At 46.2% G+C, this 12,626-nt stretch overlaps 1 protein-coding gene across 1 annotated transcript in view; it reads left to right on the forward strand.

Annotated features, from left to right (window-relative positions):
- Window positions 1–3,924, forward strand: part of LOC143981500 (V-set domain containing T-cell activation inhibitor 1-like) — a 49,726-nt gene extending 45,802 nt beyond the window's left edge. The window contains exon 4 of the mRNA XM_077479368.1: window positions 474–3,924. Coding sequence (XP_077335494.1) covers window positions 474–517 — 44 coding nt within the window. The 3' untranslated portion in view covers window positions 518–3,924. The remainder of the gene's footprint in view (window positions 1–473) is intronic.
- The last annotated feature ends 8,702 nt before the right edge of the window (window positions 3,925–12,626 follow it).

The following is a 12,626-nucleotide window of genomic DNA, read 5'->3' on the forward strand; positions in this document are numbered from 1 at the left end:
TAAGTCTCTGTTGTACTAGATTGATGCCCTGTGCCTCTGTACTTATCCCTAGATGTGCCCTATTGCCACCCTGTTATATTTTGCATGTCCCTCAAGCTGTTGGAATTATTGCCCTGTGGCCTTCCCTTATCTGACTCATTGTTTTTTAACCCCCCCTCCCCCCAAAATAAAGAACCCCTTGGTCAGGGGCCCTAAAATCCCTTTTACTCTCCATGCGGGTTCTTTTTCACTCACGCCACAAGAGGTTCTCATAAGTTCCTTCACATTCTGCCTGGAAGACGGAGAGTGACGTCACCGGGGCTCTATGAACAAGCTCCAAGTTCAAGGTAGTAAATGGGAAGGAATGTCATTTGGTCTTGCAGAATGGGTTGGATTTGGAGGAATTACAATATTCATGTATGTTTTATTAAAGCTCAGTTATGGAGAATGTTTGGATGAAGATGAGACATTTACCATAATGTTTTGTTTTACAGATGGGAAAACGATCAGCGTCCCTGAAACAAAACTTCCAGAGTAAGAAGCAACCACATAAAAAGAAAATCCTCCTCCTGATGAGGTCTCCTCTTCTGTGACCATCTCCCTGATGAGGTCTCCTCTTCTGTAACCATCCTCCCGATGACACCTCCTGCTGTGTGACCATCTTCCTGATGAGTTCTCCTCCTCTGTGACCATCTCCCTGATGAGTTCTCCTCCTCTGTGACCATCTCCCTGATGAGTTCTCCTCCTCTGTGACCATCTCCCTGATGAGTTCTCCTCCTCTGTGACCATCTCCCTGATGAGTTCTCCTCCTCTGTGACCATCTCCCTGATGAGTTCTCCTCCTCTGTGACCATCTCCCTGATGAGTTCTCCTCTTCTGTGACCATCCTCCTGATGACACCTCCTCCTCTGTGACCATCTCCCTGATGAGCTCTCCTTCTCTGTGACCATCCTCTAGGGATGAGCCGAACACCCCCCGGTTTGGTTCGCACCAGAACTTTCGAACGGACCGGAAATTTGTGCGACCTTTAGAACCCCATTGAAGTCTATGGGACTCGAACGTTCGAAATAGAAAGTGCTGTAAAGGCTAATATGCAAGATGTTGTCCTAAAAAGGGTTTGGGGACCTGGCTCCTGCCCCAGGGGACATGGGTCAATGCCTAAAATGTTTTTAAAAAAGGCAGTTTTTTTGGGAGCACTGATTTTAATGACGATTAACCACTTAACAACCGCCCATAGCTGATTAACGGCTTCAGGGTGGTTGTTTAACTCTGAGAGGCCATTAATTAACGGCCTCCCAGAATTCTGCTCTCGCACGCCCCCTGGGGCGCGCACACGAGAGCATCCGTGACTGCCGGGTCCAGTTGCCCCCTGGTGCATCACGGATCACGGTAAACGGCCGCTCATCGCGGCCGTTTACCACGTGATCGCTCCGTCAAATGACGGAGTGATCACTTGTAAACAAACCAGCGTCATGTTATGATGACGGTTCCTCCCTCCCCCTCTCTGTACCGATCGGTACAGTGGAGGGGAAAGAGATCGGTGTCAGCAGCGCTGTGGGCTGCATCTGCAGTGCCCACATCGCTGCTCACCGAATTTAACCCCTCCATATCCTGGCAATACTCTGCAATACCAGCTAATACACTGCAATGCCAGCTAATACTCTGCAATGCCCACCAATACTCTGCAATACCCCCCAATACTCTGCAATACCCCCAATACTCTGCAATACCTGCCAATATCCGCCAATACTCTGCAATACCCGCCAATACTCTGCAATACCCGCCAATACTCTCCAATACCTGCCAATACTCTGCAATACCCGCCAATACTCTCCAATACCTGCCAATACTCTCCAATACCCGCCAATACACTGCAATACTCTCCAATACCCGCCAATACTCTCCAATACCCGCCAATACTCTGCAATACCCGCCAATACTCTGCAATACTAGCCAATACTCGCCAATACTAGCCAATACTAGCCAATACTCTGCAATACCCGCCAATACTCTGCAATACCCGCCAATACTCTCCAATACCTGCCAATACACTGCAATACTCTCTAATACCCGCCAATACTCTCCAATACCCGCCAATACTCTGCAATACTAGCCAATACTCGCCAATACTAGCCAATACTAGCCAATACTCTGCAATACCCGCCAATACTCTGCAATACCCGCCAATACTCGCCAATACTCTGCAATACTAGCCAATACTCTGTAATACCCGCCAATACTCTGCAATACCTGCCAATACTCGCCAATACTCTGCAATACTCGCCAATACTCTGCAATACCCGCCAATACTCTGCAATACCCCGCCAATACTCTGCAATACACTGCCAATACTCTCCTATACCCCGCCAATACTCTGCAATACCCTGACATAAATTGCCATACCCAGCCATACTTGAAGATACCCTGCAATACTCAGCCATACTCGGAGATACCCAGCCATACTCGGTGATACCCTGCAATACCCAGCCATAGACGCCCCCCACCCTCGACGCCCTCCGGTGCTTCTACCAACTCGCCAATACGATCAAAGCCAGAATCTTTTTATTTATTTATTTATTTATTTATTTATTTCAGGCTTCCCAGCCTAGAGGTAAATGTGGGGTCTTATTGACCCCATATATCACTGTAAAGAGGACCTGTCATGCCATATTCCTATTACAAGGGATGTTTACATTCCTTGTAATAGGAATAAAAGTGATCAAAAATTTATTTTTGGGGAAAAAAATGTCAAACTAAAATAAATAAAGTAAAATGAACAATAAAAAAAATAAAAAATTTAAAGCGCCCCTGTCCCCATGTGCTCGCATGCAGAAGCGAACGCATATGTAAGCCCCGCCCACATATGAAAACGGTGTTCAAACCACACATGTGAGTTATCGGCGTGAACGTTACAGCGAGAGCAATAATTCTAGCCCTAGACCTCCTCTGTAACTCAAAACATGTAACCAGTAAAAAAAAAAAAAATATGGGGATTTTTAAGTAGCGACATTTGGCGCCATTCCACGGGCATGAGCAATTTTGAAGAGTGACATGTTAGGTATCTATTTACTCAGCATAACTTCATCTTTCACTTTATGCAAAAATTGGGCTAACTTTACTGCTTCTTTTTTTTTTTAGCACAAAACAGTTTTTTCCCCCAAAAAAATGCGTTCGAAAAATTGCTGCGCGAATACCGTGTGAGATACAACCACCATTGTATTCTTCAGGGTCTTTGCTAAATAAATATATATATATATATATATATATATATATATATATATATATATATATAATGTTTTGGGGTTCTATGTAATTTTCTAGCAAATAAATGATGATTTTTACATGTAGGAGAGAAATGTCAGAATTGTCCTGGGTGCTCCAGAACGCCTGATGGCGCTCCCTGCATGTTGGGCCTCTGTATGTGGCCACACTGTGTAAAAATCTCACACATGTGGTATCGCCGTACTCGGGAGTAATAGCAGAATGTGTTTTGGGGTGTCATTTGTGGTATGCATATGCTGTGTGTGAGAAATAAACTGATAATATGACAATTTTGTGGAAAAAAAAAAGGAAAAAAAATCTTGATTTTGCAAAGAATTGTGGGAAAAAATGACAAATTCAAAAAACTCATCATGCCTCTTACTAAATACCTTGGAATGTCTTCTTTCCAAAAAGGGGTCATTTGGGGGGTATTTGTACTTTTCTGGCATGTTGGGGTCTCAAGAATTGAAATAGGCCGTCAGTACTTCAGGTGTGATCAATTTTCAGATATTGGCACCATAGCTTGTGGACTCTATAACTTTCACAAAGACCAAATAATATCCACCAATTTGTACTTATTTTTACCAAAGATATGTAGTGGTATAAATTTTGGGCAAAATTTATGAAGAAAAATTACTAATCTGCTAAATTTTATAACAGAAACAAAGAAAAATTCATTTTTTTTTACAGAATTTCCGGTCTTTTTTCTTTTATAGCACAAAAAATAAAAAAACGAGAGGTGATTAAATACCACCAAAAGAAAGCTCTATTTGTGTGAAAAAAAAGGACAAAAATTTCATATGGGTACAGTGTTGCATGACTGAGTAATTGTCATTCAAAATGTGAGAGCACCAAAAGCTGAAAATTGGTTTGGTTATTAAGGGTGTTTAAGTGCCCAGTGGTCAAGTGGTTAAAGTGAAAAAAAAGTGAAATATTCCTTTAAATATGGTGCCTGGGGGGTGTCTGTAGTATGCCTGTGAAGTGCCATCTGTTTCCCGTGTTTAGAACAGTCCCTGCACAAAATGACATCTAACGGAAAAAAAGGAATTTAAAACTGCTTGCGGTTTTAATGTTATATCTGGTTCCGACAATATGGATGAAAATCATTGAGAAAAATGGCATGGGTAGCCCCCCCCCCTCCCTGCCCATTACCAGCCCCTTTGGGTCTTGTACGGATATTAAGGGGAACCCTGTACCCATATTAAAAAAAGGAAAGGCGGGGTGCCCCCAGGCCCTATATACTCAGAACAGCAGTATACAGGCGGTGCAAACAAGACAGGGACTGTGTAGGTTTGTTGTGTTAAGTTGAATCTGTTTGTAATTTTCAACTGGTACATTTTAAAAGTGTAGCTCCAGTCAAAAAAACTATTTTTAAGCTTTTTGGAAAACATAGGGAAGGGTTATCACCCCTGTATAATTTGTTTTGTCGTCCATCTTTTTTCATCTCACTTGCTGTTGTCTCCTTCCGTTTGCAAGTAGGAGACGTTTGTAAGTTGGATGTTTGAAAGTAGGGGCCTGCCCTATATGCTCTGCAGAAATGGCGGAACAAGGTGTTGGTGTTGCCACAACATTGTAAGCCCTCAAAGTGACTCTTGATGGGCGCTGGAGCGCCCTGCTGTGAACGATTATATCAAGAATTGTAATTACATGCCATTGTTGAACAGTGGTAGAAAAATTGGGCCTTTGGTGGTTGTTGTGCTGGTGCCACAACACTATAAGTCATCACAGTTACTCTCGGTGGGCACAGAAATGGGCCCTGCTGTGAAATATTATATCAAGAATTTTAATTACATGCCCCTGTTAAACAGGGGCTGAAAAATTGGGCCTTAGGCACTGGTGCAGGTGCCACGACACTGCAACCTCTCCCAAATACTCTAGTTGTAGTGTAGGAATGAGCTCTGCTGCAAAGCATTGCTTCAAAAATTGTAATTAAATGCCCCTGTTAAACAGGAGCTGAAAAATTGGGCCTTAGGCACTGGTGCTGGTGCCACGACACTGCAACCTCTCCCATATACACTAGTTGTAGTGCAGGAATGAGCCCTGCTGCAAAGCATTGCTTCAAAAATTTTAATTAAATGCCCCTGTTAAACAGGGGCAGACAAATTGGGCCTTAGGCACTGGTGCTGGTGCCACGACACTGCAACCTCTCCCATATACACTAGTTGTAGTGCAGGAATGAGCCCTGCTGCAAAGCAGTGCTTCAAAAATTTTAATTAAATGCCCCTGTTAAACAGGGGCAGAAAAATTGGGCCTTAGGCACTGGTGCTGGTGCCACGACTCTGCAACCTCTCCCATATACTCTAGTTGTAGTGCAGGAATGAGCCCTGCTGCAAAGCATTGCATCAAAAATTGTAATTAAACGCCCCTGTTAAACAGGGGCAGAAAAATTGGGCTGGTGGCATCACCCAGAACCGAAAATGTTCTTCCAAGATATCAGCGGAGGAGGAAGAGGATAGACAGTCAACATAACAGGACAGTCACTCAGCATCACCATAGGCAGTCTTGAAGGGATGTGATATTTAAAAAAAAAATATTCGGTTACATCAGCTTCAGGTGCTTGGTAGCTATGGGTGATCCAAGACTGATTCATCTTTATGAAGGTCAGTCGATCAACTGAGTCTGTGTACAGGCACACCCTGTGATTGGTAACAAAGCCACCAGCAGCACTGAAGGTGCGTTCTGAAAGATAGCTGGATGCAGGACAGGCCAGTAGCTCAATTGCATACTGTGCAAACTCTGGCCAGTGATCCATCCTCAAGACCCAGTTAGCCAGAGGATTTTTGGTGGGAAAGGTGTCCAAGTCTGACCTTGCCCCTAGGTATTCCTGCACCATGTAAATCAGACGCTGGCGATGGTTGCTGGAACCGATCATACCTTGGGGCTGCGGACTAAAAAATTGTCTGAATGCATCGGTCAGACGGCCACCTTCTCCACTGCTCCTTCTGACCGATGCCTCAGCAACACGTTGTCCGGGATCAGGAGTTTATAACCTCCCAGTCTCTGGGAACGCGTTGCACAGACCTTTCTGCAAGGCCTCCCGGAGATGTCTCATCCTCTGCTCCCTCTGCGATGGCAAGATAAGGTCGGCAAACTTACCCTTGTACCGTGGATCAAGGAGAGTGGCCAGCCAGTAATGGTAATCTCTCCTTGATCCGAAGAATACGAGCATCCTTCCTCAGGCTTTGCAGGATCAGGGAGGCCATGCAGCATAGGTTAGCTGAGGCATTCGGTCCGGAGTCCTCTGGGTCACTAAGGACAATATGATCTGCAGCTACCTCCTCCCAGCCACGTACAAGTCCACGGGTTTCTTGGGACTATAAATCATCCCTACAAGACTGCTGCTGCTGAGGTGGACAAGAGCTACAGTGTCACTGATGCATGCACTGTCACTGCTCACCATCCTTGTGGCCTCCTCAAATGGTGACAGGACAGTGCATGCATCCCTGATCATGCCCCACTGGCATGGTGAGAAAAAACCAAGCTCCCCCGACCCTGTCCTGGTGCCGTAGTCGCACAGGTACTCATTGATGGCCCTCTGCTGCGTGTGCAGCCGCTGCAGCATGGCCAACGTTGAGTTCCACTTGGTGGGCATGTCACATATAAGGCGGTTCTTGGGCAGGTTCAACTCCTTTTGGAGCTCAGCCAGCCGAGCACAGGCATTAAATGATCGGCGGAAATGCACACAGACTTTCCTGGCCTGCTTCAGGACATCCTGTAAGCCCGGGTACCTGCCCATGAACCGCTGCACCACCAGGTTAAGGACGTGAGCCACACAGGGCACATGGGTCAGTTGTCCCTGTCGGAGGGCGGAGAGGAGGTTGATGCCATTGTCGCAAACCACCAATCCTGGCTTAAGCTGGCGTGGCATCAAACACCTCTCGGCCGGCCCCTGCAGAGCTGACAAAATATGTGCTCCAGTTTGGCTCCTGTCCCCCAAACAAACCAGCGCAAGCACGGCATGGCATAGTTTTGCCTGCGTACTTGCGTAGCCCCTTGAACGCCTACGGAGCACCGCTGGTTCCGATGACAGAGCACTGGAAGAGGCCATGGAGGAAGAAAAAGAGGAGGGGGTGGAGAAGAGAGGTGTGTCACAAACAGTAGTAGCATTTTGGAGGCGTGGTGGCGGAACAACCTCCAACACTACTGTACCTTGACCTGCATCCTTCCCAGCTGCCAGAAGAGTGACCCAATGGTCAGTGAAAGACAGGTAACGTCCCTGTCCATGCCTGCTGCACCATGATTCAGTGGTGATATGCACCTTACCGCTGACCGCCCTGTCCAGCAAGGCAAGGACATTGTCTTCCTCATGCCGGTAGAGAGCCGAAATCGCCTTTCGTGTGAAAAAGTGGCGTTTGGGGACCTGCCACTGAGGAGCCGCACATTGTACAAACTCACGGAAGGGGGCCGAGTCTACCAACTGAAAAGGCAGCAATTGAAGTGCTAGCAATTTAGCCAAGCTAGCATTCAACCGCTGGGCATGTGGATGGCTGGGAGTGAACTTCTTTCGATGGTCCAGCAGCTGGGGCAGGGAAATTTGCCTGCTATAATCGGACGTGGGTGTACTGCTAGCAGATTGCCCGCAAGCACTTGGCTGTGACACACCTATTTCTACACCTTCATTCCTCTCAGCACAGGTTTCAGAGAGGACTGAAGCTCTAGTGGGGTTGGAGATCCCAGCTGATGAGGAGCAAGGAGAGGTCCGCTTTGTTCTTTGGTGTGGGTCTTTGAGGTATGTTTGCCAACGAGCTGCATGGCAGGTCAACATATGTCTGGTCAAGCATGTGGTGCCTAAGCGGCTGATGTTTTGGCCACGCAAGATACGCTTGAGACATATGTTGCAAATAGCAGCGGTGCGATCTGATGCACTCGTTTAAAAAAAGGCCCACACCAAAGAACTTTTAGAATAATGCGCAGAGGCAGCGCCCTGCACAGGCGGAGCTCTGCGGTGTGATTCAGTCGGTGTGCTGCCCCTAAGCATCCTGCCTCGTTGGAAATGTGCCTCCTCCTCTTCCTCTTCCTCTCTCCTACCAGGCACCCATGTGGAGTCAGTGCCCTCATCATCCCCTCCCTCTTCATCACTGGAGCAAACCTGGCAGTATGCTGCAGCTTGTGGAACATGACTGCCAGATTGCTGTCCTTCTTGAGCATCCCCTCTCTCTGCACTCATGCTACTGCCTACCTCTAGCTGAGTGTCATCATCAGAGCCTACAAAACACTGGGCATCCTCCTGGAGCATGTACACAACACTGTGCTCAAAGAGTTCAGGGGACACCTCAGAAGGACGTGGTGGGTCTAGAGAAGGAGTCACTGATGATAACATTGAGACGAGGGAAGAGGATTCGTTGGCAGCTGCTTTGCTAGTACCCTGAGCCTGGGTGAGAGAGGATGAGGGGGATGAAGAGGGCTTCGTCATCCACTCTACCAGGTCTTCGGCATGATTCGGCTCAACACGTCCAGCTACCAAAAATAAGGACAAGTGTGTCCCATGGCCATGTGCTGATGACGATGCACCGTTTCCACGACCAGCACTGTTGTCTATAGACACAGAGCCCGCTTGCCCTCTTTTATCGGCTCGTGCCTGTCTGCCTCTCCTTGTTGGCCTTCCAGACATGGTAATGGCCTGAAGGGAGATGGGAAAACCAGCAATTGGGTAGTGTATATTGTGCTGGAGGCACACAACACCCACTAACTCCTGTAGATGCCTTTATTATAGAACAACAGGAATTAAAGTGTAGATACAGGTGTATACTGTGCTGTGCTGGAGGCACACAACACCAACTAACTCCTACAGATGGCAGATGGCTCAATTAGAGAAGAGCAAAAAAGGTGGATAATGGTGTATACTGCACTCAGGTCAAACAGACAACACCCACAAACTCCTGCAGATGGCTGAAAGCTCAATTACAGAAGAGCAAGAACGCTAAATCGGTGGATAACGGACAGTGTATACTGCGTTGAAGTACAGAGAACACCCACTAACTCCTATAGACGCCAACACACTACACAAGGCCGCCGCGCTGGTGGCCTTATATAGTGTGGGGCGTGTACTACACAGCCTAAGCTATGATTGGCCACAGGCACCCTGTATACAATAAGGAGGATGTGGTATATGCCAGGGATATTCAATAAGGAGGATATGGTATATACCAGGGACATGCAAAAAGGAGGATATGGTATATACCAGGGATATGCAATAAGGAGGATGTGGTATATGCCAGGGACATGCAATAAGGAGGATATGGTATATACCAGGGATATGCAATTAGCGGACCTCCACCTGTTGCCAAACTCCCAAAGTCCCATCATTCCTCTGCCTCTGGGTGTCATGCTTGTGGCTGTCAGAGTCTCGCTATGCCTCATGGGACTTGTAGTTCTGCAACAGCTGGAGGTCCGCTAATTGCATATCCCTGCAATATACCATATCCTCCTTAAATAGGGGCACATGGATACTGAAGAAGCATATTGCCCGTGCAAAACGCGTTGATCCATCGGGATCTGCATAGATGTGTTTGTAACGCCTAGTGAATGTTTATTAAGGATGTGGGCTTCTTTTAACTTTTTGTATGGTTTTGACTATACAAATAAAGTTGTAATTTTAAAAGGAGAAAAATCTGAGGATTTTATTGGCATTGAATGGTGAACACTAATGATTGGTAAATGACATGTATTTCATTGAAAAGTTAGTTGTGGTAATGGCCTGCTTTTATCTGTATCTAGTTCATGATCAATAAAATGATACTATAGCATTGCATCCAATTGTGTGAGTTGTGTGAGATGATCCTATGAAGATCTCTGTGTGCTGCACTTTATTTTGTTTCATGGTTACTACAGGAAACAGAAGAACGGGCAAACTGTACCATCTTCCATGGTCATTATACACAGTATTACAAGATACAGGCGAATCGCATTATCTTTGGTTTGTCATGACCTAAACATTGAAGGACCAGCACGCTACAATATCACGGTATAAACGCCAGTGAGAGTTTATGTTTGCTACTGTGAGATCAGCCATTATTTGATATGATTTTTATATTTTATATGAGTGTTATAAATTTTTAGATGATTTTTTTATACTTTAGATGATTTTATATGACTTTTATGGTTTATATGATTTTTATATTTTATATGATTTTTATATTTTATGATTTTTACATTTTATATATGATTTTATATGACTTTTATGGTTTATATGATTTTTATATTTTATATGATTTTTACATTTTATATATGATTTTATATGACTTTTATGGTTTATATGATTTTTATATTTTATATGATTTTTATATTTTACATGATTTTATTTTTGTAACAATAAACGTTTGTCATTTTATGCAAATGTTTTGTTTTTTTGTTTTTGTTTTTTTTTCATTGTGGATTTTGATGCCTTTAACCACTTTTTGCTATTTAGCACTGCGCTATTTTACCTGCTAATTGCGTGGTCGTACGATGCTGTACTCAAATTAAATTGGTATCATATTTTTTTTTTTTTTCACACAAATAGAGCGTTCTTTTTGTGGTATTTGATTGCCACTGGTGTTTTAAATTTTTATTATATAAAACAAAAAAAAAAGTAAAACAAAACAATATTTTTTACTTTCTGCTACAAAACACATCCAATTAAAAAAAAAAAAAAATGAAATTTTATTATCAAATACTTACCGTCATTTTCCTTTTCTGATGGACTCCATGGCAGACTACATGTGGGTTCCAATGCTATAGGACCCCACTCCCATAAACTTGAGCTCACCACTAGAGACTGCGTTCCGTAACTAGCCAACTCTTTATCAATGGGTGGGAACTCCGTCTGCCATGGAGTCCATCAGGAAAGGAATATTACGGTAAGTATTTGTTAATAATTTTTTCGTTTTCCTGACAGACTCCATGGTAGACTATGTGTGGGAAATAACTCGCCAAACCACAAGGGTGGGTATGTTTGGACAAAAAAGATTTAATTGACCCGTCAACCGACAGTATTCTTAAACCAAAGTTCACAGAAGATGGAAAGCAGGTTCTATGCAATACTGTGACATAAAGGTACTAATGGAGGCCCACAAGGCCACTTTGCAGATGACAACAGAAGCCGCATTGCCGGGCTGCTGCCCATGAAGCCGCCATACCCCTGGTGGAATGAGCCGTCACCGCCTATGGAGGAGTCAAGCCCTTTAGCCCTATAAGCCTGCTGGATGAATTGGACAATCCGGGGCCGCAATCAATCTGGTCGAAAGCTCGCTTCCCTTGTTATTGCCGGAGTGCAGGATAAACAGATAGTCAGAAAGTGTAAATGAGGAAGTAATTTGCAGTTACTCCTACAGTGAATGAATGAAATATTTGTATAGCGCACGACGCGAACTGAATCGCTTCAAGGCGCTGTGAGGAGCTTGGTTGTCCATCCTCTAGAAGAGGAAGGTCTTGAGTTTTTTCCTAAAGGCCTGGTGGTTTCCTTCCAGGCAGATGTTGGTTGGTAGAGCATTCCATAGCCGAAGCCCTTGGACAGCAAATCTCCGATCTCCGGACTTAACACCCTCCCCCCACCAGCAGACTTAACACCCCCCCACCAGCAGACTTAACACCCCCCACCAGCGGACTTAACACCCCCCACCAGCAGACTTAACACCCTCCCCCCCACCAGCAGACTTAACACCCTCCCCCCCACCAGCAGACTTAACACCCTCCCCCCCACCAGCAGACTTAACACCCTCCCCCCACCAGCTGACTTAACACCCCCCCACCAGCAGACTTAACACCCCCCACCAGCGGACTTAACACCCCCCACCAGCAGACTTAACACCCTCCCCCCCACCAGCAGACTTAACACCCTCCCCCCCACCAGCAGACTCAACACCCCCCTCGCACCAGCGGACTTAACACCCTCACCCCCACCAGCGGACTTAACACCCTCCCCCCCACCAGCGGACTTAACACCCTCCCCCCCACCAGCAGACTTAACACCCTCCCCCCCACCAGCAGACTCAACACCCCCCTTGCACCAGCGGACTTAACACCCTCACCCCCACCAGCGGACTTAACACCCTCCCCCCCACCAGCAGACTAAACACCCTCCACCCCACCAGCGGACTTAACACCCTCCCCCCACCAGCTGACTTAACACCCTCCCCCACCAACGGACTTAACACCCTCCCCCCCACCAGCGGACTTAACACCCTCCCCCCCACCAGCGGACTTAACACCCTCCCCCCACCAGCAGACTTAACACCCCCCCACCAGCGGACTTAACACCCTCCCCCCACCAGCGGACTTAACACCCTCCCCCCACCAGCTGACTTAACACCCTCCCCCCCACCAGCAGACTCAACACCCCCCTTGCACCAGCGGACTTAACACCCTCACCCCCACCAGCGGACTTAACACCCTCCCCCCCACCAGCGG

Source organism: Lithobates pipiens, unplaced genomic scaffold (genome assembly GCF_037356315.1).
Source record: "Lithobates pipiens isolate NorthernLeopardFrog02 unplaced genomic scaffold, aLitPip1_a1.2 Scaffold_16, whole genome shotgun sequence".
NCBI lineage: Eukaryota > Metazoa > Chordata > Amphibia > Anura > Ranidae > Lithobates > Lithobates pipiens.